The 24,929-nt window shown below is 43.7% G+C and overlaps 3 protein-coding genes across 5 annotated transcripts; 1 reads left to right on the top strand and 2 right to left on the bottom strand.

Moving 5' to 3' along the window:
- Window positions 1–2,318: 2,318 nt before the first annotated feature.
- On the bottom strand, window positions 2,319–10,244 carry LOC109474169 (kelch-like protein 18). The gene is made up of 11 exons (XM_019774418.1): window positions 10,112–10,244; window positions 9,301–9,431; window positions 8,662–8,802; window positions 7,738–7,936; window positions 7,176–7,336; window positions 6,526–6,659; window positions 5,635–5,857; window positions 5,185–5,289; window positions 4,514–4,625; window positions 4,117–4,243; window positions 2,319–3,747 (listed from the first exon to the last, which is right to left on the bottom strand). The coding sequence occupies exons 1-11, from the start codon at window positions 10,226–10,228 to the stop codon at window positions 3,485–3,487; spliced, it is 1,713 nt and encodes a 570-aa protein (XP_019629977.1). The 5' UTR covers window positions 10,229–10,244; the 3' UTR covers window positions 2,319–3,484.
- A 1,632-nt stretch (window positions 10,245–11,876) lies between these two features.
- On the bottom strand, window positions 11,877–14,499 carry LOC109474189 (zinc transporter ZIP1-like). Its single transcript, XM_019774443.1, has 4 exons — window positions 14,126–14,499; window positions 13,190–13,648; window positions 12,646–12,796; window positions 11,877–12,244 (listed from the first exon to the last, which is right to left on the bottom strand). The coding sequence occupies exons 1-4, from the start codon at window positions 14,367–14,369 to the stop codon at window positions 12,133–12,135; spliced, it is 966 nt and encodes a 321-aa protein (XP_019630002.1). The 5' UTR covers window positions 14,370–14,499; the 3' UTR covers window positions 11,877–12,132.
- A 1,188-nt stretch (window positions 14,500–15,687) lies between these two features.
- On the top strand, window positions 15,688–24,845 carry LOC109474162 (platelet endothelial aggregation receptor 1-like). Of its 3 annotated transcripts, XM_019774410.1 has the most exons (16): window positions 15,688–15,775; window positions 15,929–16,004; window positions 16,581–16,642; window positions 17,199–17,306; window positions 17,510–17,650; window positions 18,046–18,160; window positions 18,450–18,542; window positions 19,150–19,344; window positions 20,910–21,014; window positions 21,363–21,548; window positions 21,940–22,106; window positions 22,457–22,814; window positions 23,228–23,372; window positions 23,818–23,910; window positions 24,298–24,468; window positions 24,723–24,845. In XM_019774410.1, exons 4-16 carry the CDS (start codon window positions 17,276–17,278, stop codon window positions 24,840–24,842), a joined length of 1,920 nt encoding a protein of 639 aa, XP_019629969.1. In that variant the 5' UTR covers window positions 15,688–15,775; window positions 15,929–16,004; window positions 16,581–16,642; window positions 17,199–17,275; the 3' UTR covers window positions 24,843–24,845. The 3 variants fall into 3 exon arrangements, with proteins under 3 accessions (XP_019629969.1, XP_019629966.1, XP_019629965.1); XM_019774407.1 differs by lacking the exon at window positions 15,688–15,775 and having other exon boundaries at window positions 15,798–16,004; window positions 22,475–22,814; XM_019774406.1 differs by lacking the exon at window positions 15,688–15,775 and having other exon boundaries at window positions 15,798–16,004.
- Window positions 24,846–24,929: the final 84 nt, after the last annotated feature.

Here is a 24,929-nt window from a genome sequence, read left to right as displayed (position 1 = left end):
TGTATAATGGACTGGTAAGCTTGAAAAAAACTTACAATTTCCATAATGAACTTGAAATCAGGAAGTGTACTCATACCAAAACTTCATGCCACTTATCCCACCTACTAACCCCTGTACTTGAGGACAATCTGTCGTCCCTAGGCTCGGCCTCGACAAGATCCTCAAGACCACCCTACTAATACCAAAGCCTCACCATCTCATCATAAAAAAACAACTTTAAAGTTCCGCCGCATTAGGTCCGCCAAGTTTCCTTCCCGTCATGCTAAGAAAATTACGTCAAGTGCTAAACACAATCAGACTCGCCTTTATTACGTCAAAGCCATCGCCTCTATACACTTCTGCCAAAAATGAACACACAACCAGGTAGGCTTTCAATTACTGCTCTTTCCAAACATACCGCTAGGTGTCATCCTTACACTGTAGGCCTGTGACAGGTCCCACAATGCACCTCACTCAACTTTGACCTGCCCCATTGCATGACGGGAAACGAAATGGCGGCGCCCATAAAATCCAGGTAAAATAGAACAGGTTTTGCTATCGCAAACCTGTAATTACAAGTAACCCATTTCTCCACGGAACTTCCTTACCACGATCACGGTTGGGAGACGTCACCAGATGCACCATTTTCTTAAGAAGTCTTCTAAGTAGTGTTATCACTTCTGCTGTGGTTTTTTTGTGATGTTTTGAGTAGTTTTGTGAGGATTACTTACCGTCTGACTCAGTCCCAGTGACAGCCATTTTGAATATCCCGCCCAATGTCAAAGATCATTCTTACGTGTTTGATTACCCAGCTAGTGACGCTGTATTTGGGCATGTCGGTCAGTCACAAAACGGTGATAAGTTAGTTAAGGGGGTAACGTTACATGTAACTGGTATCTTTTTTTCTATTCTGTTCTAGTTGGCATTGATGTACATCACCTTTTTTTACTATGTAACGTTACCAGAATGTAAAGTTATAGTGTTGTCATTTGCGAACAATTGTAAAATTTTTGATGTGCTTTTTTTTCAATTCAATTCTTTATTTCATACCAACGTTGCAGACATACAAAAATATAGTGTTGCCTGAATGGCATTGGTATTTACAGTAATAACAGCAAGATAAGTACATAACATATATTACACATATATACATACTATTAAAATATATACATTAAATCAACAGGGCATCCCAGATATGACACCTTTACACAGTCTGGTTGTATAGTCTGATAGACTGATGTAGGAACGAGTTCTGGAGTCTTTTTGTTCTGGCTGGGGGGATGGATATGGTGTTCTTGTTCCTAAGAGAGCGTCCAGTGGCGTTAGCTCTAGAGACAGGGACGAGGTCATGTAGGGGGTGGTCCTCCTGGAGCATCTGTCTAAAGAGTTTCACAGCGGCATCCTCGCGCCTCGACTGCAGGGTGGGTAGTTCGGGAACGTCACGCCTGCCAGCTCGGCTGATGATGCGGAGGGCTCGCCGTTGGACCCGCTCCATCGCACGCTCCTGTTCCTTGCTACATCCAACAAGTAGGACATGTCCATACTCAAGTACAGGACGCACAAGTGCCAGGTATACCAAGACCAAGTCTGCAACACTGGTTCCTTGTTTAGAGAGTAGCCTCAGATAATGAAGTCTGCGAGAGGCCTTTGTGACCATAGAAGTGACTTGTTCTTGGAGGGTTAAGTTCTTGTCGAGGATGAAGCCAAGGCCTTTTGCACTGTCAACCCAGGGTACGCACGCTCCCCCTAGGGTTAGCCTTGGTGGGCTGGGACACGATCTGCAGAGACATATCTGTAGCATTTGACTCTTCTTCCCATTTACAGTCATGTTGTTGGTGTTGGCCCACGAGTCAAGGTGAGATGTTTCTTCCTTGAGTGTGTTGTCTTCATCTGCTTGGCGTACAAGAATAGTTCTGGACATGGAGACATCGTCCGCATATCCCACGTTCATGGTGTCAGGATGAACTGTTGTTCTTGATGCCATGAATAGCAGAAAGAGGTATGGAGACAGCACACCACCCTGTGGGACACCTGATGTTGGCTCCTCCCAGGAGCTGGCCACCCCGTTGACCACTACTCTCTGGCGCCGACCGCTGAGATAGCTGTGAATCCACGTTACCATGTGTGGACTAGCCTGGATATCGATCACATGCTGTAGCAGAATAGCATGGTCGACTCGGTCGAAGGCTTTCGACATATCGGCGAACAGAGCTCTGACGAGGGTTGGTTTCTTAGCATCCAACGCTGTTAGCCACGTTTGTACCATGCGCACAAGAGCAATTGTTGTCGAAGACGCCCCTCATGTACGCATACTGATCTTTATGACGGCGCGTAGGGAGGGGAGAAGTCTCTTCAGGATACAACGCTCCATCTGTTTGGCCAGCACGGGTAGGAGAGAGATGGGCCTCATATCGCAGACTTCTGTTGCCTCAGCTGACTTCGGAACTGGTGCGACGTTAGCTGATTTCCAGATGAGCGGTACTGTACCCGACTCATACGACTCGTTGAAGAGGTGAGTTATGATGGGTGCCAGATCTTCAGCGTGCTCTTTAAGGATCCAGCTGGGGAGATCATCTGGACCACTAGCCTTCCTGGGATTGATGGACTTCAGCAAGGCTTTCACCTCTCCAATAGAACACAGATCCACACAAGTGGCTCCACGAGGGAGTGGGAACAAGGAGAGTTGCTCACCTTGGCACCAGGACTTAGAGAAGTGGGTGTTGGTGTTTTCTGCCACCTCTGCTGCTGATTGTGTACTTTTTCAACTTGTATTTTGCAGACTAGTCATGTTATGATATGTAAAGTGCATTTTGTGCTTCTTTTTCTCTTTATTGCCAAGTTATTTGTACCTTGTTTTTGTTTCGTTGATGTTACTTTCATCTGTATGTGTGGAGAGGGCCTGGCTGCCTGGCTCCTGATGTGAATGAAATAAACAAATATAGATTCAGTTGTTGCCTTCACAAGAGTTATTGTATTTTTATGGTTTCCCCAACACATTAGTCAAGCCTTAGACCTTTCAAAATGTTCCTTCAACTTTATTCGCAAATTCTAGCATCTTTCAATATGATCACATAATGACTCTGCTTTAAAGACTCAACATATACATTTTAGTTACATGTGTACAGTGAACTGAAATAAATCAACAGAACAAAGTGCACACCACAAAGGGTAAATAATCACAATATATACATTACACAATGTTCAATGGATTACTTTGGTCACTGCTTTTATAATCATGATAATCCTTGAATCATACTACACCAGTTTCATACATGATATTCCTCTGTGGCTCTGATTTTTCTCTCTATAAATGACACAATATCAATGCAACTTTCAACAGTTTAGCCTAGCGTAAGGAGTCGTCCAGTGTTCACTTTTGATATTAAATTAGGTGTTTCTAAATTAGTAACAAGTCTCAAGAAGATTTCTAGCCTAGTGTACTGATGGATCCAAAACACTTTCCAGAAGTCTGAAATTTGTTGTAACCGTTGTGAGCCAACATGTCCTACGATGATGTAAGCCAAGGCACGACTCCTACCCCCACCCCTCCCTCATGTGCACACATCGGCGCCACATAAGTCCACGTGTTTGTGTCCGGAGTGTACACCTCCACCGTGTTCAGGTTTGTTTTCCCGTCGTAGCCACCGATCGCGTACAGACGGCCGCAGGTGGAGACCACGGCCACACGACTGCGCCGGTTGTTCATGGGCGCGACAAACGTCCAGAGGTTGGTGGCTGGATCGTACATCTCTACTGAATCCAGAAAACCTACAGGGAAATACGGATCAGGATATCAGTAAATCATTTCATCAGGTTGGTAAATGATAGAATGGTTGTGAATATAAAAGAACTTCACCATTCAATGGATCAGGATAATTTCTTCATCATTGAAATTTTGAGCCTCTGGAATGCTATTTCCTGCATTTGGAGGGGCAATTTTGCTGGTAAAGTAAGCTTAGTTTAATGACATCTCTTTCCATGTCTTTACACACCAATATTTGTAAAAGATAACGGATTGGGCAAAACTTGTCCATCATGAGCGGGCAAAATTCCATCAAATGATGTAATGACAGATGCTGGCTAGAACAGTATTGCAGTGTGTGCAGAATTGCCGTAGGGAAAATTTTGACCTCATACCTGATCCGTCGTATCCCCCGCAGGCGTACAGTTTCCCGTCCAGTCCTGCCACGCCCAGCCGGCAGCGTTTGGTCAGCATAGGTGAGATCAGGCTCCACCGGTAGGTGTGGGGGTTGTACACCTCAACCTGGACAACAAACAACCAACGATTTATTCAAAGACAATTCAAACTCTGCTACTGGATTAACTACGGAGATTACTTTCGGACATTTAGAGCGACCTCCATAACAGAAAATAAACTGCAGAACTAGTCAACACCTATCACATGTAAAAGAGCTGGAAAAATGATTTCAAAATGTTTGGAAGTAATCTCCCTTTCTCGTGAATTAGCCGCTAAGCTAAGGTAAAAGCACATACAGCACAACTTCTCGGTGTGTTACACAGCCATTGTACTTACAGAGTGGAATATCTGTAGCCCGTCGTGACCCCCTAAAGCGTAGAGCTGACCCTCGAAGGCAGCGATTCCTGCAGCACTACGAGACCTGATCATCTGGGTCACTAGGTTCCACCTGCAGGGAGAGAACAAAACACAAAGTCAACAAGAAATCAAATTAAACAGCAAAGTTCTTTCACCATTACTTGTTTAACAAGAGACAGTACACAAAATTGACAAGAAATTTTTCACCTCTAGGAAGTATTTTTGTGAATTTATTGGCACAATGTTGCATCAGAATTTTGCCTATTACAGATAGTATCATTTCTGGTACAACCTTTGAAAACTATAGTCAGGATGTTATCCTTCTGCCAAAGTGCTATGCACAATACATTACGGGTTCTGTACAAGTGCAGTACATTCTGCTCATGTGCTGGTTTGATTTGAAATTGTAACATTACTATACACATGGGACACGGGCAGCTGTTGCCAGTGTTGTGTCCCACACATAGAAACAAATACAGGACAGGACAATACTCATTTTCACTGAGTTCAGTGAGTAAAGTCGCGTTAAGTGCCTTTCCTAAGGGTGCAAGATCAGTGGCATGTCAGGACTCAAACCCAGGACCTCTTGGTTCTGAGTTGAGCACGTTACGTTAACGTATGGGTTGACTGTTGCTGAAGAGTAGACTTACTTTCTGGTATCAGGGTCGTAACACTCCACACTGCTGAGAGAAGATATCCCATCATACCCTCCACACACAAACAGTTTTCCCACCAAAGACGCTGCTCCTAAAGCACTGTGGGAAGGAAAGTTGCATCCATTGTTAGAGAGAAAACTTTCAAGAAAGCGAGAAAAGTGTACCATTGTAGTTGTAGTAAGATACCACACTCTTGTACATAACTGTAATTGTTCCTGTAACTGCTTTAGAACCAGGATACTTACCTTGTGAAAGAATATTAACATATACAATAGTTTTTCATTTATTTAACTGTTTGTTAAAATATTCATACAAATGCATCATGTTTGATACCTGGCAAATCCCCATATCATATTAGCCACACATGTTTTACATCATAACTCTTGCAGACTCCGGGAAGAATAGTGTGTTTTATTAGGATCTCCATTAGTGTTACAAACAAACCTTCTCTTGCTGTTCATGCCTGTTGTTAAGCTCCACTTCCCCGTCGCTGCGTCAAATTCCTCCACGGTACTGAGCCGCGCCTCTCCGTCGTAACCTCCGATAGCGTACAGCTTCCCCGCCAACACGGCCACGCCCACCCTGCTGCGCAGCGACGCCATTGGTGGAGCCAGGTCCCACTGCTGGAGGATCGGGTCAAACACCTCCACGGTGCTCAGGGATTCTCCTGGAAAAGGGAAAGTCTTCAGTAACTCGATTTAATTTTAGCTCACTGATAAAGAGCTACTCGTCCACTGGTCCTGATGTACAAGTACAGTACATGTATTTACAGGTTCCGTGGGCCACAGCTTCACATCCTGTCCATTGCCCTCTCTGCAAATGGTTACCTCCTGGAGTATCACATAGTGGAGGGAAGAAAGCAAACAGATAGATGGCAGGCTTCACCACCTTACCCATACTACTTTGTGAACCTTACAGTCCCAAAGACAAAAATTGATATTGAGGATGTATGGTGGTGCACATGCTCGGTTGAGTAATGAGTAAGTTGAAAAACCCATTATTCTAATCAAAAAGAGTAAGGATCCTTCCCCGCTCTGGTGTGAGTGGTTCAAACCTTACAGTCCTATAGCCGCAGCACGTCGGCAGAACGTACTACACCTGCGCGAAACCCGTAATGTATTGTACATAGCACTTCGGCAGAATGTCTCACATAAGTTCGTATTCGCTCATATAAGGTTAGCATTTCGACAGTAGCTTCCAAATGTTGTCAGAAAAGATATCCTCTGCAACAGTGAAAATTCTTATGCAACGTGAACCAAAAAAACAACGAAAAACGTGAAAATCCAGGGTTCTGCGCAGGCGCAGTATGTTCTGCCGACGTGCTTATAGCCGCACCTGCTTGTGTGAGTCCCCCCACAGCGTAGATCCTGCCGGGAATGTCGGTACAGCAGCGGGGGCGAAGTCTGCTGCTCAGCTGCGACCGGCGCTGCGGCATGAGGTAGTAATCCTTCGCTTCATCTACAAGATCCCTGCAGAATTTAAGGAGATGCAAAAAATGTCCTTCCATTTAGCATTATACCTGCTGTTACATATAAATGAAAAATAAAACTAGAAGCTTAAGGTACAGTAACGTATATACCAGTAAAAAATAAAATACAATACAATACGGAATCCGATACAAATGAAAATTTAATAGTACTATTTGTCAGGTACTGTGTTGACTGACTAATCCAGATTCAATAAAGGACTGCATCTATAAGCAGTGTCTTAAGTAGAATGTACTACACCTGTATTGAAACCTGAATTTTCCATGGTTTCTGCTGGATACTTTGTAGCAGAGTTACTGCTGTATCTTTTCTGACACATCATTTGAAAACAATAGAATGATGTGATCCTAAAAATCTTAACTACATGAAGACATTCTGCCAAAGGAGCTATGCACGATGCATTACAGGTTTTGTGTAGGTGCAGTATGTTCTGACAACATGCTGTGACAATCTATTAGGCCCAGATTTTCTAACCTCTGTATCTATACAACATCCTACCTGCACTGGTGTGAACTGCGTACCAGCTCGTCCGTCATGACACGTTCGATGATAAACTGTGGCTTGAGCAGAGGGAGGCGAACCTTGGACATCAGGTCCACCAGGTCTTCTTTTCTCCTTTCCTCATCGTGTCTTATCCACTGGATGGCTGCTTCATACACCTATGGAAAACAGGTTTTCTAGTTTCAGTTGTGTTTTACAGCGCAGAATACAGAACCTGGTGCTATTACTCGTAAATAACATTCAGCTGATAATAGATACATGTATTTATTGTGACTACAAGTAACTGCAAGTTATTGATGTTTGCTTTTGTCTGCTTCTCACGAAAAGGTTTTTTTTTTTTAACAAGACGTGGTGCCAGTTTCTAAAACGGCTGTAATGCTTACTGTCACGGCATTGGCGGCATTTAGTTGAATTAACTGGCAGCAGAAATCAAGAACTGGAAGAATGATTTGCAATATTCAATGTTCTTAAACACCAGAAGAGTGTACTTCTTGTCCTTTTCCTTTTGTTTTTATAAAAGGTAAAAAAACTGGAAATTGGTTTGATGCAGGTTACACACCTCTTCCTCGTGTTTGACATTAAGCTCGTCCCTGGCCAGTAACTGCAGCACTTCTGCCTTGGGAAGTGAGAGGAACTCTTCAGACTTGTACACCTGGATGAAGTTCTGTTGGATGTACTTGTTGGCTGCCTCGGCGAGGTTGTGGCACATGTAGGTCTCCGAGAACCTCTTCACTCCCAAGCAGTTGTTAGGATGCAGCCTGATGGATGAATAGAGAAACAAGAGTCCATAGAACACAAACTTCCCTGAACTAATCATGGTGTTTGTGGTGTATTTGATACCCTCTTTCACTACCAACATTGATTATTTCAGGCAACTTTTCAACTTACTTTAACGTCCAAATTCTGCAAGAATGAAATTTAAAAAAAATTACCATTATGGAATTATGCTTTCTTATCACTGATAATCCTATCTTGTTACATATGTCATATATTTAAGAGTCCTATCATATCTATCCTAATGTGTATTTGTAAACTTTCCTCCTAAACTATGTCAATTAGCTTATGATTTGCATGATTGCAACAAGAACTGATGAGGAGGGGTGAATGACAATGAAGTGGCCTAACGTTTTGACAGTGACACAAACACCCCCCATGCCCGTAGCCAGGGGGGGTTCGGAAGAACCCCCCACAAGGCTCAAAGGTCCACTTTTTGGTCCACTTTTTATGTAAAGGTCCAAGATTTTTCTTGAAAAGATAGACTGGAATCGTAGAAAAACTGCTGACTTTGTCATTGAACAAAAATTTATCTCTGATTTTTCTTTGAAATCCTCTCAAAAACGCACGAAATGCCATTTTAGAAGGTTCATTTTTCAATATTTTCCGGGCCCTAGGAATCTCGCCCCTTCGGCGCTCGAGGTCCCCTCAAGCAATGGGAAGACCCCCCCCCCCCATTCAAAATCCTGGCTACGGGCATGCCCCCTACCTGTCTTCCAGGAAACTGCAGCAGGCCTCCTTGACCGGGTGCAGCTGCAGGAAGCTGGCGGCCACCAGAAGAGACTGGACGTTGGTGACGTCCATCTGTACCTGGCCGCAGTACGCATAGTTGACCATCGCTTCCAAGGCACTGCAGGAAAGGTGGAGTTAATATCTACAGCTTTTACGTAGCTTCAATGTGCCATTTCAAAAACCTACACAGGGCTTGAAATAGTTTCTTGGGGGGTATAGGTGCACTAGTGCAGGTAACATTACCTGAACCAGAGAAATTTTACTTGCAGCACTCAGATTTTGAGAAGTATGGATCACACTAAGAACCATTACCAATATGTCTTTTATTCTTCATACATTGAAGCATAGATGGTAACTGTCAAAGCAGCAAATAAAAATACAAATACACCTACATTTGTATATAAACCTGATACATGGACCAGTGTGGATTTGGTGCAGGTAGACAACGAAAATATGTGCCCAGCTCCAATTTACCTGCACTAACCTGTATATACCCAGTACATGGACCAGTGCAGGTTGACATGTGCTCAGCTCCATTTTGCATGGAGTAACATACTTCATATGCAGGTGTTTTTTTTGAGCCACAGGTTTGGTAACACTAACAGTGTGACTTTACCTGGGTTCAATCCCTTGAATGCTGATCTCGTCTTGTTTACACTCCACCATATCGTGTGTAAACATGGCATGAAAGTATGGGATGGTGGCAGCCAGGACAATACGATGTGCTGTGAACTTGTGGTCACCAACCTGCAAGCAAATGCAAATGCTATGAGATAAACAAATCAACTCAAAAGTGCAAAACCAGTAGCAACAGGCTGTCAGTTCTACACAGGAACTATGTAGTGCCAGATGTCTTACTGAGGGATGACTGCGGTGTGATAGATGTTGGCTAGCTTGAGGAATGGATCCACTTTATACTTTGCCCCCTGACAACGGTGGTATGTAATTAGTTACATTCTTTGTCTGCCTTAGCAATACTACACGTCCTGTGATATGTAGATGAAGTTAGATTCAGATATGGTATTGAGAAAAAAATCTACAAAACCAGTACAATACAGAACGACTCTCAATATGCTTAGAGATTCATGTGACGAATTCGAACCTGTACAAAAAGACTCGTCTGACATAATACATCTCCAAGCAGATGTTTTGGGGAAAGATCGTTCCGTTATTCTAGCAGGCCCTCATAGCACCAAAATCTGCAGAAAGTACACGGGAGGAGCATATCTTTTAAACAATACCCCTGTCAGAAAACGTTACGATCTTCCATGCCAATAGCTGCTTGGAGAATAGCAGTGTATCTTTCTGTAAACAAACCAAAGGTTGGCAAAAGACCTGAGCCACCCCACCCCGCCCCGCCCATCTATAAAAGCGCCTACTATCGTCTAAATACACGTCTAAACCCCGTTCCACGCAGACCAACAGACCTTTAAGGTTACGTCGCATAGTTTGCCCTGTCGTCTGATGTCCTGCATGAGAGAATAACCCTGAGAAGAGAAGTCTGACGCTTGGAACAGCACGGCGTCGTCAGCCATGTCCGCCATGTTGGTTTGACCTCGAGGTCACCGCGCGCGGGGGATGCTGGGAGCGTGGCAGGTGGTTGTCCGTGTTTCTTTGGCAACAAGCTTTACTAAGTTTTATATGACGATTTGACAACAAAAACAAAAGGCTGGGTTTCTTTACCACATCCGTAATCGTTACATAAAATTTCTTTGATAAGATCCAAATTTAACTGTTCTTCGAAAGTATGAGTATTTGTAGCAGGAGGCCCTGTCTAACTTTCTGTTTAATGGCTGTATTATGACATATGCCTTTTTATAGTCAGACATATGCCTTTTTATATTGACTATAAAAAGGCTTTCGATTCTGTAAGGCACAGAACCCTGTGGAAGATCTTGAAGGATTTGGGTGTGTCCAGGTACCTAGTCAACTCGCTACAGCAGTTGTACAGACGACAACAGGCAGCGGTCAGAGTGGAGGATGAGTTAACTGACTGGTTCCAAGTCACGAAAGGAGTGCGTCAGGGTTGTCTGGTCTCACCGATCTGCTTCAACTTCTACTCGGAAGCAGTGATGAGAGAGTCTGCTGGTGAACTCTCATGGATTGGTGTGAACATCAGTGGGAGGTCTGTCAACAATCTACGGTTTGCTGATGACATCGCCCTGATTGCAACATCACCTGAGAGACTTCAGGAGCTGCTGGACCTAGTCAACACTGTGTCTCTACAGTACAGGCTGGAGATCAGCACCAAGAAGACCAAGGTCATGGCAGCAACTAAGCAACCCACAGTACTGAGTATCTTCTGTCAGGGGGTCCAGCTGGAGCAGGTGTCAACTTTCAAGTACCTGGGTGCCATCATTGACGAAACAGCTGGAAGCAGCCGGGAGGTCAGTGCGCGCCTGGGAGCCGCGAGGACAGCCCTTAGCTCCCTGGACGTCATCTGGAAGGACAGAGTCCTAAAGATGTCCACCAAGATGAGGGTGTTGAGAGCGCTGGTGTGGCCCGTGGTGACTTACGGCTGCGAAGCATGGACACTCCATGCGAAAGACACACAGAAGATCGAGGCCTTCGAGATGAAGTGTTACAGAAAACTGCTCAGAGTTAGCTGGACAGAACATCGTACAAACGCCTCAGTCCTGGAAGAGTTAGGGATCGGAAGATCACTCCTACACATGATTAGAAGGAGGAAACTACAGTACTTCGGTCATGTGTCGAGAGCACAGAACATCTCAACTCACATCCTGCAAGGACGGATCTGTGGTAGCAGGAGCAGAGGGAGGCCGCGAAGGAGATGGGTAGACGACATCAGAGATTGGACAGGCAGGTCCCTGGCTGACTGCACACAGATGGCCAAGGACAGAGATGGATGGAGGAAGCTTGTGCTGAATGCTACCACAGTCCCCGACCCTCCAGAAGAGGAAGGGACAAGGTGAAGGTGAAGGTGATGACATATGAGATGCACAAATACACTTTATGTAGTATGACCATGGTATGACTAATCAATTAGCTTTTTTTCTACCTTTGGCTGTGTCCCATCCCCAATCTGATACTAGCTTGGTGACACTATGTTGACTTGGGGCTTTTGTGGGTGTTGGAAGCAAATCTAACTGCTCTTTTCTGAGCAGCTTCGATATTATTGGTGATAGTTAATCTATTGGCTATGGTCCTTAATTTTTTTTAGGGTAAGCGTGATTTTTATTTTAAAGTGTGTAGGTGATCTATGTTACTCGTATGTTGATCATACATGTGTACATTTTTATTTAAGTCCCAATACATGTACTTTTATTCTGGCAATATGATATTGTTGTACAACAGCAGCAAAAAAAATATTGAATGCCGATAGCAGCAATACGCTTCGAATTGTAGCCAGTATCATCAAAAGTAGCATGTACGAATGTACTATATCGGTTATAGGGTTAACGTGTAACCGGAAATATATTGTCTACTGTCAGAGAGATCCCTCATCGCAACGTTCTAATGGCTCTTTCGCTTCCGGGTCAAGAAGCATCAGTCCACAGACGATAGCGTAGCCGGTAGTCACCAAGAAGACTTTTAGAATTCTGAAGAAAAAAAAAGAAATACTGATTTTATATAACGTACGGCGCATAAATAAGACACAGGCATGGGGATTGACGTAGTATAGAGAGAGAGAGGAGGAGGGAAGCAAGGAAGGTCGAGGGAATGGAAATCCGAATGGACGTAGGGAATAATTGTACTACGCTGTTGGCTTTTGAGGATGGTTCTTTTGCAATTTATGAGTCGGATAATTTTTTTTTATCAAAATTGAATGGTAACGTTACATGGTCATGATACTACCGTGGCAAAACAGTTAAATCCTTTGCACAGGAGCGGCTGACATGATAGACATTCCTATGGCCAATGGATAGTGTCTTGCCTCTCTTGGCATCAATCATAGGACCTTCTTGGAGACTTAAGGAGATGTATTCTTCAGCTGACTCGCCTGTCGTTCCTCCCGTGCAGTTCCCGTGCCAGGATCTCTAAGAACGTGACGTAGAGAAGTGTCCCTGTGGCCAGCCCCTGTAGGACCCCGCTCACCACAGAACTGTGTGAAGTTTGGGCGCCGTGCTCAACCAACGTCCCGATCCCGATACCTGGGGCGTGAACCAATGTATGTTTGTTTGTTTCATTAGGATCTCCATTAGAACAAAAAATGCATTACACTAGAAATGTAACATTTGCAAAGTAAATGCATAGTGTTTACCTTTACATGGTCTAGCCTTATAAAGTACTACTATGTTTATTATTACTCAAACACATTGATGTATATGTGGTGACCCGTTCATATTGCTACATCATGTAATTATAACCCAACACAACAAGGTGTCTGCTACAACACTAGTTACCGTCTGGTCCAGGTCACTGACCTTATGCGTTTGGAATGGAAGAAGAAACTAAGCAAAAACAATGTTTTCCTTTTGCGATGGTAAACATAATAAATGTCATACTAGCTATGTGATTGCATTCAAACGTACAAGATCACTTGCCTATAGGAGCGGTTACTGCAAACGTCAAGCATAGACCTGCCACAGACTTCTTCCCAAGGTTACTCTGTACTAAGGTCAATCCTAGCCCGAACGCTAGAACACACTTATGGAGGGCCACCGCCGCCACAAGCTCCAAAACGTCCGTTACGTTCTGCTGCAATCCCACTGCCAAGCCCTCGAATATGGAGTGCATGGAAATGGCGATAGCAAGAGTCCACGACCTTAGGTTGGTCGTTTTATGGGATCTATTTTCATCGCCAAGGAGTCCCCAGTGTTCGACTTCGTGAGAAAAGATGTCCATCTCTAGGTCTTGCTCTGTTGTGTCATCGGGGGGTCTGTCTGTTGTTGTGGGTTGACCGTCATTGTACTTTGCGGTAAACTGTTCCACGGATAGAATAAGAAGTAGTCCTGCACCGATTACAAACTGTGCTAGTGGGAAGCCAGGAAACTTCACAAAACCTGCAACAGAAAAATATGGAATTTGCATAATCTCATGACCTTATCATATATGTCAACACTCATGTTTGAAAAAAGTCATCCATGGAGCTTCGCGAATGTCCCGACTGGATTCGGCAACGATGCGCCAGAGAATGTTACAAATTAGGAATGAAGGCATGATTTGGTTCGATTAAGAATGAATATAAATGGTCATTTACTGTTAAAGGATAAAGGACGATGTTTCAGAAATACATCCGCTCATAAGGCGTCGCCAAAAAGGGTATTTAGCAATTGTAGTATACAGTAGCTGTTTGTGTTGTTTTTCGTCTTATACAATTCCCTATTTACTAGTAACTACATGTAGTATCATCCAATATGTTATATCATCCAGTGCATTTAGCCCGGAAGGGCATGAATATGCAATAAACATCATTGTCATTGTCAATTACTAGTAACAAAATGAACAGTTTGTAAGGTAATTAATCTTGGAACACGTACTTGAGACAACTGTTTGTAGCTGTTCCTCTACACTCGGCACCAGGTCTAGCAGACAGGTTCCCAAGAAAACCCCACCTGCAAGACAGTTCAGGAGGCTCAGAACTCTGCTTGGTTTGCGGTGTTGCAGTTCGCCTTTCCTCCGCAAGGATCGCCGCGCTAAACAGACGGGCAAACAAGACGCAACTAACGTGAGTGGGAAGACGAGGAACAAGACGAGAAGTTTTAAAACGACGACATTTTCCATAATGCGCCAGTTCCAAAAGCGAGTTTGCCTTCAGAACTGATTACAAATCGGTGCCTGGTTACCCTGCCTCCGTCTGTTTGCACAAACCGCGGTCCCCTGAACTTTGATTCCCACCCACAATAGCATGTATATACGATGTTTAGTTCTTGAGTGAGTGTCTGAAAATAATCGTCCCACTCTGTCTGAGGCCCCGGTATCCGGCCCCTGCAAAGAACGCCTTTCCAAACTTTATAAAACAAAAACATAAAAAAAGTTACTGATAATCATTTTATCAGCCAAGGCATTTTCTTATTTAAACGAGAGATATGGAGTACCTAGCTAACATAAAATGCCAAACACGTTGTCCTGATTTCTAAGCTATGGTAAATAATTGTCCTTACTGTATACACACGGTGATTACGTGTTCTTTGAGGCGTAATCCGCAGCTTGTAGTGGTCTACGTGCCGTTGGACCATACTGTCACGGGTTCGAATCCATAGAAAAACTGAGACCCGGTACATGCACATGGGCTATCGAAATGTACTTCTAATGTGTCCCAAAAAGCAACATTATCAAGGAAATAGCTATACACAGACCATTGGGGTTTTTCTTGCCTGGCCAATTTGATTCAGTTTTGCCAATATTTGATACTGTTTTCCCAAAAGATCTGATCTGAGATTAAGAGGTCAGCCACCTTTTCTGCAGACGATCTATGGTCCAAGTTTCCCCGCCTACTCTTTAGTTCGCCGACAGGACAGCCTTCCTTCCCGCACTAAGTACGCACGTCGTTATACTGCACTCGGGCGGGAGGATCTCACTGGAAAACCAAAGGGGCTGGTCAAAAATACATATCCGTCTTCTCTCTGAGGGTCTGCGTGCCTTTTTTCCGGGAGGCGTGCTGAGCCAACGTTTAATCGTAGCGTTTCAATTCAGCGTTACGCGTTGTCAGAAAATTCTTCGTCTAGAGAAATTTGAATTCTAGTAGTCTTTGTTATTTTGAAATGTTAGTCACATGGCATAGTCAAACACCAGAATGCTCAAGAAATAATAACGGAGCGTCTAACGAAGACCTGCAGACTAGTTTTGCCAGACACCCCCAAATAAATACAAAAGAATACTCCAATTAAGTCGTTTGCAAAGCTTTACATCATGACGACTGAATTTACTGTTACGTTGTCGGGCTGCCTAAATTTACCTCAAAGCGTTGCCAGGACCCCCCACCCATCATACCGGGATGTGCCAGTATTGTACAAGTCGCTGTTGGATCCCCCACCCTTGCGGGTTTGCACTGACATGTGCCCGTTGTCCGGTGCTAACAGTTGTCGCAGCCCGGCTGATGGAGGCGATACTCTCATCAGCCAGGAAACAGCCGTCGTTTCTTATAAGGAAGAGGACTAGGCAACTTCCGGTCCTGCCCCACGCCAAAAGTACTAACTCTCTCCACAACCGCATGCTGGCAGTAACTCGAACCGTTTTCTCCGTTTTCACAAAGACTGGAAGTCAGAAAACTATAGCGAGGATGGACAATCGTGCGGTGTTTTTTCTTCTCCACATCTTGTCGGTTTTGCCGTTTTCTCTAGCGCAGGTTCCAGGACAGCATACCCCGGAGCTGGCCACGCGAGGTCCCAACCTGTGTGAATACGTGAACCCAGTGAGGTAATGTCTGTGTTGTGTGTCACACGTTCCCTTTTCCGTTTCTTTGTCCTAACATTGTCCACCCTACATAAATATCATAAGGAATGCTATGGACTATATTCTTAGATGGCGTATATCATTACAATGTTTGAGTTTGGGCATTTTCTGGTGTACATGTCGGTAACAGAAGATTTTGGGTCAAGGAGAACAGCGATGTTGTCAACACAATGCTTTATCAGATCTCGATGCAACTCGTGACGGCCATAATATTTTTCTTTCTGTACAATATTTTGGTTTAAACTTAAGCTCCTTGCAGTAGAGCTCAATTTTCACGCGTCATGTTTTCTCTCTTAATAAACGAAGTTTTTATCACCCAAGTGTAATGATTGGCAAGGGCCAAAAGTATTTTCTTCAACAAACACTTCTTCCAATTATCTGCACTCTCACTACACAAGAAGTTACATTATAGAGGAACATAATGCTTGTGATTTTTTTCAACTGGCTGGGCAAAATTGACAAAACAAGATCAACTTGTAGATTAGCTTTCCGTATTACTTCGATTTGCACACAGATGATAAATTTCCGTTTTCCCAACAGTAACGCTACAGAGTACCGATGTTGTGACGAGTGGCAACAGTACGGGCACTTCTGTATCGTCGGTAAGTTTAAACTTTCAAGACACGACCAAGTTTTACTCTTGATTAGATGTTTCCAGCAAAAGTGTTTTATTGTGATCTACTAGTATGTTTCTAGACGGTCGCGAAAATCATTTCACGATATCATCAACATGATATGACAATCATCGATGAAGGTTGGACATGCAGGTAATGAGAGAAATAAATTGTTACTCAATCTATCCAGTTGCTTGTCGTAACAATTTCCTTGCGTATGACATGACTATCATTTCATGATTCTTCTTGGTTCGTCCTTAATCGCAAAGGAGCCTAGCACGGTACGATTATACAGACGCGTCAATGACAAGGTCGACCCCCTGTTACACTATGGTCTGCGCCATCACCGTTACAAGAGGCTGTGACGCGTTACCACTGACTAGTGTGGCTGTTACAATTGTGTCACACACAGGCGCCTGTGACGCGTCAGTGGTGACCCCCTGTCACACAGGTCTGCGTCACTTAAACCACCGTTACAAGAGCATGTGACGCGATACCACTAATAAACGTTAACCAGAGTGACTGTCACTATTGTGTCACACAGGCGCCTGTGACGCGTCGGTAGCGAGCCTGTGTCACGCTGTAGGACAGGTCTGCGTCACCACCAACCAGTGCGGCTGCATGCACGGATGGAGCCCGAGGGTGCAATGTCGTGAGTTTTTTTTTTTTTGCAACGCTCCTAAGAGGGAGCCCTTCTATGTAACATTACTAGAAACTAGAAAGGTAACATTTGCAAAGCAAATAAATAATGCTTGCCTTCGCATATGGCACTTGTATTAATTTTTGTTACAACTGCAAAAAATGATTAACATGTCACATAATGTTATCTTTAAAACATCTATTATGCATTCCCAGCGTGTCGGGAGGGTCGGTTCGGACCGAACTGCCTGTATGAGTGTCTGTGTGAGCACGGGAAGTGTAGTCCCTCAGACGGACAGTGCACATGTAACGCCGGGTGGAAGGGACTGCTGTGTGACATCCCCTTATGTCCCTTAGGTAAGCTGGTCCTCTATGCACCAGAATTCTGGTAGGGACTATTATATTTTCATCGTAACGTCTTTCTTTATTCATATTTCTATACTCCACTCTTGTATATCATTAAACCAAACTGATGAATGGTGTTGGTTCTTTTTATACATTGGCGTGCCTTCGGGGTGACCGAAAATGTCTATAACTGTTACCGTATCTAACCCAAACCCTAACCATAATCCCTGATAATACTTTTAACATCTTGTCTCATTTGCCTTGGGCCCTCCTCTTAGTATAGCAAGAGATAAAGGGCCGTCCTAGGCTTAACCTAAACAACCTTTCATCTTACATTGCATTATCTATAAAGATGATTTTAACCCCCTTTGTTTTCTTTCTTTCTTTCCTTTACATGAATTCTATAGGTTATTATGGACCAGACTGCAAAATCCGTTGCCCTGGCAACTGCAAGTCATGCAACGCCGTGACAGGCAGCTGTCAATCATGTTACGCTGGTTTCTATGGCAACAACTGCTTGAGGTAAGACAGTCTCAATGTCTTACTGATTTAGCTAATTTGCATAGCCTTCTTAGCCTCAACCAGAAATTGAAAATCCAGTGTAACAGCACTGAAATCATCTTTGGGTGGCTGATTACTGTATCAAATCGGCAAGACAGTATCAAATTGGCCGGGCATGCATTATACCCACCCAAGTGGGGCGACCAATTTTTGAAGGCGGCCAATATAGACTTCCCTTGCCCCATCTGCTTGGAGATTAGCTTTGAGTGCCTGAGATTGAAGTCTTTTGTTTTGTTTCTGTGTTCCGCAGACAGTGCGGTAACTGTGAAACGTGTAACAAGGAGACTGGAGTGTGCGAGGAGACGTGTCAGGATGGGTGGATGGGAGAAAACTGCGACAAGAAGTTCGTATATTTTTTTATCCTCGCCCAGAAAGTTTATAATTTTCGGTAGCGTCATGTCTCAATCGTGTGTGTGTTCATGTAAGTATGTGATAACTAAAAAAACTTGGATGAATTGTCGTGATACTTGGCAGGTGGGTAAGTATTGATGAGATCTCTATATGATTAAATTTTGGATCCCCTGGAGGCTTGTTCTGGTACTGCAGCGGAACTTTGATATCTCGCGGTCCGGACATGCCAGGGTCGCGAATTGTGGTAGATGTAGCCCTTGTGCTCCAAGCAGATGTTTCGGTGGCTGCAAAGACAGCTGGTATCAAATTGGTCAGGCAGTATCCATTGGCCAGGCAGTATCCATGATTGCAATGGATGCTGCCTTTGCGGCCACCGAAAGATCTGCTTGGAGATTACTTCCCGGGCACAAGAGCTGTCTACCATACAAAATTCGTGGCCCTATTCAAGAAATCGCGAGTTATAAAAGTTCTGTTGCAGTACCATAACAAGTCTCCAGGGATCCAAAATCTCATGAAGACCTATCAAGCTACCAAATATCACGACAACTCCTCAGAGTCCTCACTGTCCTTGTAATCTGAAGTTTAAAAAATTTCGGCAGGTGTGCTCGAGGTACGTACGGGCGGAACTGTAAGATGATCTGCCCGGAGAACTGCCCGTACACGTGTAACCGGGTGAGCGGGAAGTGCCGACAGTGCGTGCCGGGGTTCTTCGGGCAGGCCTGCGAGAACCGCTGTCCGAAGGGCTGCAAAACCTGCTCCATCCAGCAGGGGGTGTGCCTGGACTGCAAACCAGGGTAATGCACTAAGGATATAATGGATAGTAGGCCATGTTAATTTATATAGAATAATTTTCGTCCAATAAAAAAACGTTTTCGAGCATACTCTAAATAGTACAAAGCAGATGAAAAAAAATATGCCGTAAGTGACAAAAAATATTGGAAAATTCTACTAATATCGTAGAATACAAAAATCAAATCCAAACGAAAAGAAGAAAATGTGGGGAAATGAAAATGAAGAGTCTTATCATTCACCATAGCACACACATAGTTGTGTGTTTTTAAGTCATCTAGCCAAGCACACCGCGTCATCCCTACTCTTCTCCATAAGTGTTGTACTGTTGGGTTCTTTTCCGTGCTCTAGTAAACTAACATGTACCGTGGCCGACAAGAACAAAATTTTACACCGCAACTTTTGGTGTTTTACACCGCAACTTTTGGTGTTTTACACTGCAACTTTTGGTGTTTTACACTGCAACTTTTGGTGTTTTACACTGCAACTTTTGCTGTGTTTTACACTGCAACTTTTGCTGTGTTTTACACTGCAACTTTTGCTGTGTGGAAAACTTACACCCCTCCCCTTTTATAATGGACGGTCCCCCTGTCAGGTCAAAGGTGACAACGATTGCATGCAAACTACGTCGACTGAGTTATCCTTTTCGTGCATAAGTTTTTTAGAGGAAAAGCTTGGCTACGTTGTGACGTTAGTTTTTTTCTAAAGGCCTTTGAGTCACGTGACATTTTCTAGCTAGAGAATTCGGACTCGCAAGGTCGCTAATAATTTGATGAGTAAATATTGGGCCTATGGGAGTCAAATGTGGCACCACTTGGTACTATGAAGCAATAAAGACTTATTTTCAATTATGAAGTGTTGACTCTTGACTCAGGTAAGTTATCGATCATTAGGGAACAATACGAGCGATCGCCATGACGTCACCGTAGGCAAAAAGTGGGTGCCAGTTGGCTGATTTGCCTACCAAGAATTTGCATATGTCTTCAAATAATTTGCATGCGTATAATGTAAACAAAAACAGCGATCGCTCGTATACAAATGTAGAATAATATTGTATACAATATTTATAGTTAATAAGACATCTAATCAATGTTAATTAGTCAATCACTAATTTATAAACTGTCATCATGGAGGCAATACAGTGTTGTGTAAGTATAGTAAAGTTAGAACACAAAGAAGAACAGACAGAATTATAAATCATCAATTTATTCACAGCTTGATCAATTTCTTAAGATCCCATTCTGTTGATGTCTCACACTCAGTCACAGCACGACACTGTGACTCTCAGGCCGCCGCCATCTTTGTCACCTTTGACCTGACAGGGGGACCGTCCATTATAAAAGGGGAGGGGTGTAAGTTTTCCACACAGCAAAAGTTGCAGTATAAAACACAGCAAAAGTTGCAGTGTAAAACACAGCAAAAGTTGCAGTGTAAACACACCAAAAGTTGCAGTGTAAAACACCCAAAGTTGCAGTGTAAAACACCCAAAGTTGCGGTGTAAAACACCAAAAGTTGCGGTGTAAAATTTTGTACTTGTCGGCCACGGTAAACATGAGACGTTTTCAAACAGGTTTGAGCTGTATCAGGGAAGCTGTGAAGAGTGCCCAGCGGGAACGTACGACAAAGACTGCTCACAGCGGTGCCCGGAAAACTGTAAAGGGAAGCGCTGCAACAGGTTTGTTTGTTTGTTTGTTTGTTTGTTTGTTTGTTTGTTTGTTTTCTTTCCCAGTGATAAAGGACTGGAATAATGGAAACAATAAGATGGCGTGTTATAAATTGAAACACAAAACTGCATTGTATTAAGTCTATTCATATCTACTATTGGTTTCATGTTGTGTTTGAACTAAGTTTAAATGTTAGTTTGGGGCCCCTGGCAGCTTGCACTAGAACTGCAGGTGCGTTTGTGTGTATGATTCTTGGCAAACCAGGGTGCAATTTGTAAAATTGGCAGCATTTAATTGGACTAAATGGCAGCAAGATATTGATTAGAAAGTAATGTATAAATATGCATTTATTACTACAGGTTCACAGGGGGCTGCAATGCCTGCCAGAAGGGCTGGAGGGGGCGCTTCTGCAACGAGACGGACGAGAACGTCAGACCCGCGCTGACTACTCCGGGAACGAGACTACCGTGCCAGTGTCGTAATGGTGGATGGTGTGACGTCACCAAAGGAAGTTGTGTCTGTTTAGCAGGATACTTTGGGAAAAGGTGAATTTTGTAAAAAAATAAATCTTGAAGAGTTTTGACTTGATAGTGTTATATAAAACGTATAAATTGACCGACAGCGAACATCTGAGGGCATCACTTTTTGTAAATATTCAGCATTCATAGATGTGAAAATAACTAGAAAGGTAACATTTGCAAAGCAAATGCATGATGTTTACCTTCGCATATGGTCTGCTTTGTTAATTCTTACTCAAACACATTCATGTATATGGTGACAGGAGTCTAAATTCCTCCTGCTATAAAACTGCAACATGATGTAACCCAACACTAGTTACCATGGTGACAGACCTCTGGTTCACGTCATTGACGTTATTTGTTTGGAGAAGAAGAAGAAACTGAGCAAAATGTTTTACTTTTCCTTTGCCCACTGTAGTTGCGAAAACATCTGTCCGGTCGGTCGCTACGGGCAACTGTGCGCCAGCCGGTGTCGGGGGTGTAAGTTCTGTGATCACGTGACGGGGAAATGTGACACCGGGCCGCCATCAGAAAGAACAACGGTCTCCTCCAATGACGTCACGGGGGCAACTCCAAGGACAAAGGGTATTTTGATAAAACAAGTTTAACTGCAATTGCCAACACAATAAATTTGACTAGTACTTATCCAATTGTTCGACTGTACAACTCAAGCCTTTGTCAATGACAAAGACTGGAGTTGTACAGTCGAAGGTATTGGACTTCATAATGACTTCTATCAACACAGAAGAACTTTCAAAATAAGATATTTTGACGCTCGTGATTTCTTTGGGTAGTTCTAGGTGACGACAATGAATGAATGAATGAATGAAGTATGGAAGGATCGAATGAATGAATGAATGAATGAATGAATGAATGAATGAATACATAACATTGGAGGTTGATTGCTTGTCGTTTTGTACATGTGCGAACTATAGCTCCTGTTCCTCCGTTAGGACTTCCATCTACGGAATTTCCAAGCCGAGTCACACCATCCCCACCCTCTGACGACAAACCCGGGTCCTCTGAAGAGAAATCTGAATCCCCTGGTGAAACAACATCCGGGCCCTCTGATGAAACATCCGGGAACTCTGGAGAAACATCCGGGAACTCGGGTGAAACATCCGGGTCCGCGAAGACCGCGCCCGACGGGACGGCCCAGCCCAGGACGAAGGATGACGTCAACATGCTGATGATCGCTGTCATTGGTGTGGGCGTCGCCGCCATCTTGGCGTTGCTGGTTGCCATGGTGATTTGCTTCCTCCACGTCAGGCGAAAGAGGAAACGTGAAAACGAGTAAGCCTTCTTTCCCCTCCCTCCCTCCCTCCCTCACAGACTAACTTGGGCTACTTACTTGCAGTGCTGAGCTCTACGATTCTCAAACGGCGTTTTTGGTGATTGTGTAATGCAATGATGGCGCTTGAAGAAAGTGCAGGTCATTGCAATGTCTGAACTAATGGTACTTTTGCTATGTTATTACAACAATTTCTCCATCCTCTCGTCATTTAGAAGATCACCAAAAGACTACTTTTCTACTAAGATCACAAAACCCACTAATTAACCCACTAAAGTTTTTCCAGACAGTTGTTACCTGTCTCCTGTTACTGTATTGCAATGAGTATCATACTTGATTGTACAAGCAATTAGCCTTCGGGAATGATTTTGCAAATAAAGTTTCAAATTAAACAAAAAATTGTTGGTTTTGACAGGAGCACGATGGAGATGAACGCCCGGCGGAACCACCAGTGGGAGCGGGTAGGCGTGGCGCAGCCGTACATCGTCCTCAAACTGCCGCCGCCTCCGCCCGAGGACGAGTACCACGACACGCCGGCAAACTCGGACAACGACAAAACCGTGAGTTTTTCGAAACGATCTTTCGGTGGCCGCAAAGACCGTTGAGTATCAAATGGACCACGCAGTACCCTCAGGTGGCTAATGGATACTGTCTGGCCAATTTGATACTGTCTTTGCGGCCACCATAAGATCTGCTTGGAGATTAGGAATGCTCCTAATGATCGGTGTTCAAAAGCACCAAATGCTGCTTTTTTTTTGCTTTTCTCAAAGTATAGAAAATTCTTTATTCACAAGCAATGTCTAACAAGAGCCGATGTTCGGTCACAGGCTCTTGTTACAAACGTGGTTGTGAATGAAGAACTTTGCTATTGAATCATTCACCAACCTGATGGTAATTATTCACAGATTTTCATAGTAGTTAAACTAAATTTTTCCCCAACAAGTTACAAACTCAACCTTATTTGAACACTGCGCAAATTAACGATTTCTCCCCATCCTCCTACAGCATGAGAACTGTACAGATGCGATGTCTACTACTTGCAGTGATGACGAGGACGGCAGAGGGTTCTCTGACTCAGGGACACAGACTCTTCCAAGGGTAGGGATGTTTGTAGAAGTTTAAGGACTCTGGAGGTGTCAGGGCTCCCAAGGCAGGGACAAACAGACAAACTGACTCTTTATACGCCATTACACCATCCGACTGTACAATAGACAGCGGCAGGCCTAGTGCCTCTGTTCATTTGTGTACCTGTATACTAGTATATTGCACTTGCTCAAGTTTTCTTTGTCATGTCAAGTCAACGTAATGCAGGAGCGTTACATGTTTTACATGTATATACACTTCTGCCAAGTTGACTGTTGTGATTGAAGTTTTAAAAGTGTGAAAGTCGTAATCAACACCCTATAAAGCATGTTATATTTAGTCTTCTTGGAAAAATAACAGATTATTCTTGCTGATGATCTTTCTTTTAATAAACACGTGAAGATGTCCGGAGGTTCTGAAAACACAGCTGGGGGCGCCGGGCAGCCGCCAGCGAAGAAGAAACGGACAAAAAGCACGAGTGACGCGTTAGACGACAAGACCACGGCTGGTCCCGCGTTTCTGTCCCGCATCCTACCGCAACTACATCGGCGATCCAACGACAACCAATCAAAGGTATAATGTAATTAACTAGAAAGGTAACATTTGCAAAGTAAATGTATAATGTTTACCTTCACATGGTCCAGCCTAACAAACTACTGCTCTGTTTTAATATCCTTACTTAAACAGATCCATACATAAGGTGACACTAATCCATCTCTGTCTTGCAACTCGCAATGTACTCACATGAATTTGAATATATCCCTATCACAACAAGCTACGAATAAATGTATCTCAACACTTCACTTACTGTACACAAACGGTTTCAGGCTGCTGAAGATGATGACTACGCTGCAGAGGACGAAGGCGACCAGGTGGACTCAAACCCTCCCAAGAGCGACACCTTGCGGCCTAAGCCGGCACCGCGCAAGGGACACCTCAACGACTAAGACTTCATAGTCTCCAAGCAGATCCTAGGGTGACCAAAAACAGTATCAAATTTGATACTGTCTTTTGCCACCCTAGGATCTGCTTGG

This window comes from Branchiostoma belcheri, unplaced genomic scaffold (assembly GCF_001625305.1).
Source record: "Branchiostoma belcheri isolate BF01 breed outbred unplaced genomic scaffold, Haploidv18h27 scaffold30, whole genome shotgun sequence".
Classification (NCBI taxonomy): Eukaryota; Metazoa; Chordata; class Leptocardii; order Amphioxiformes; family Branchiostomatidae; genus Branchiostoma; species Branchiostoma belcheri.
This window is presented reverse-complemented; position numbering and strand designations above follow the sequence as displayed.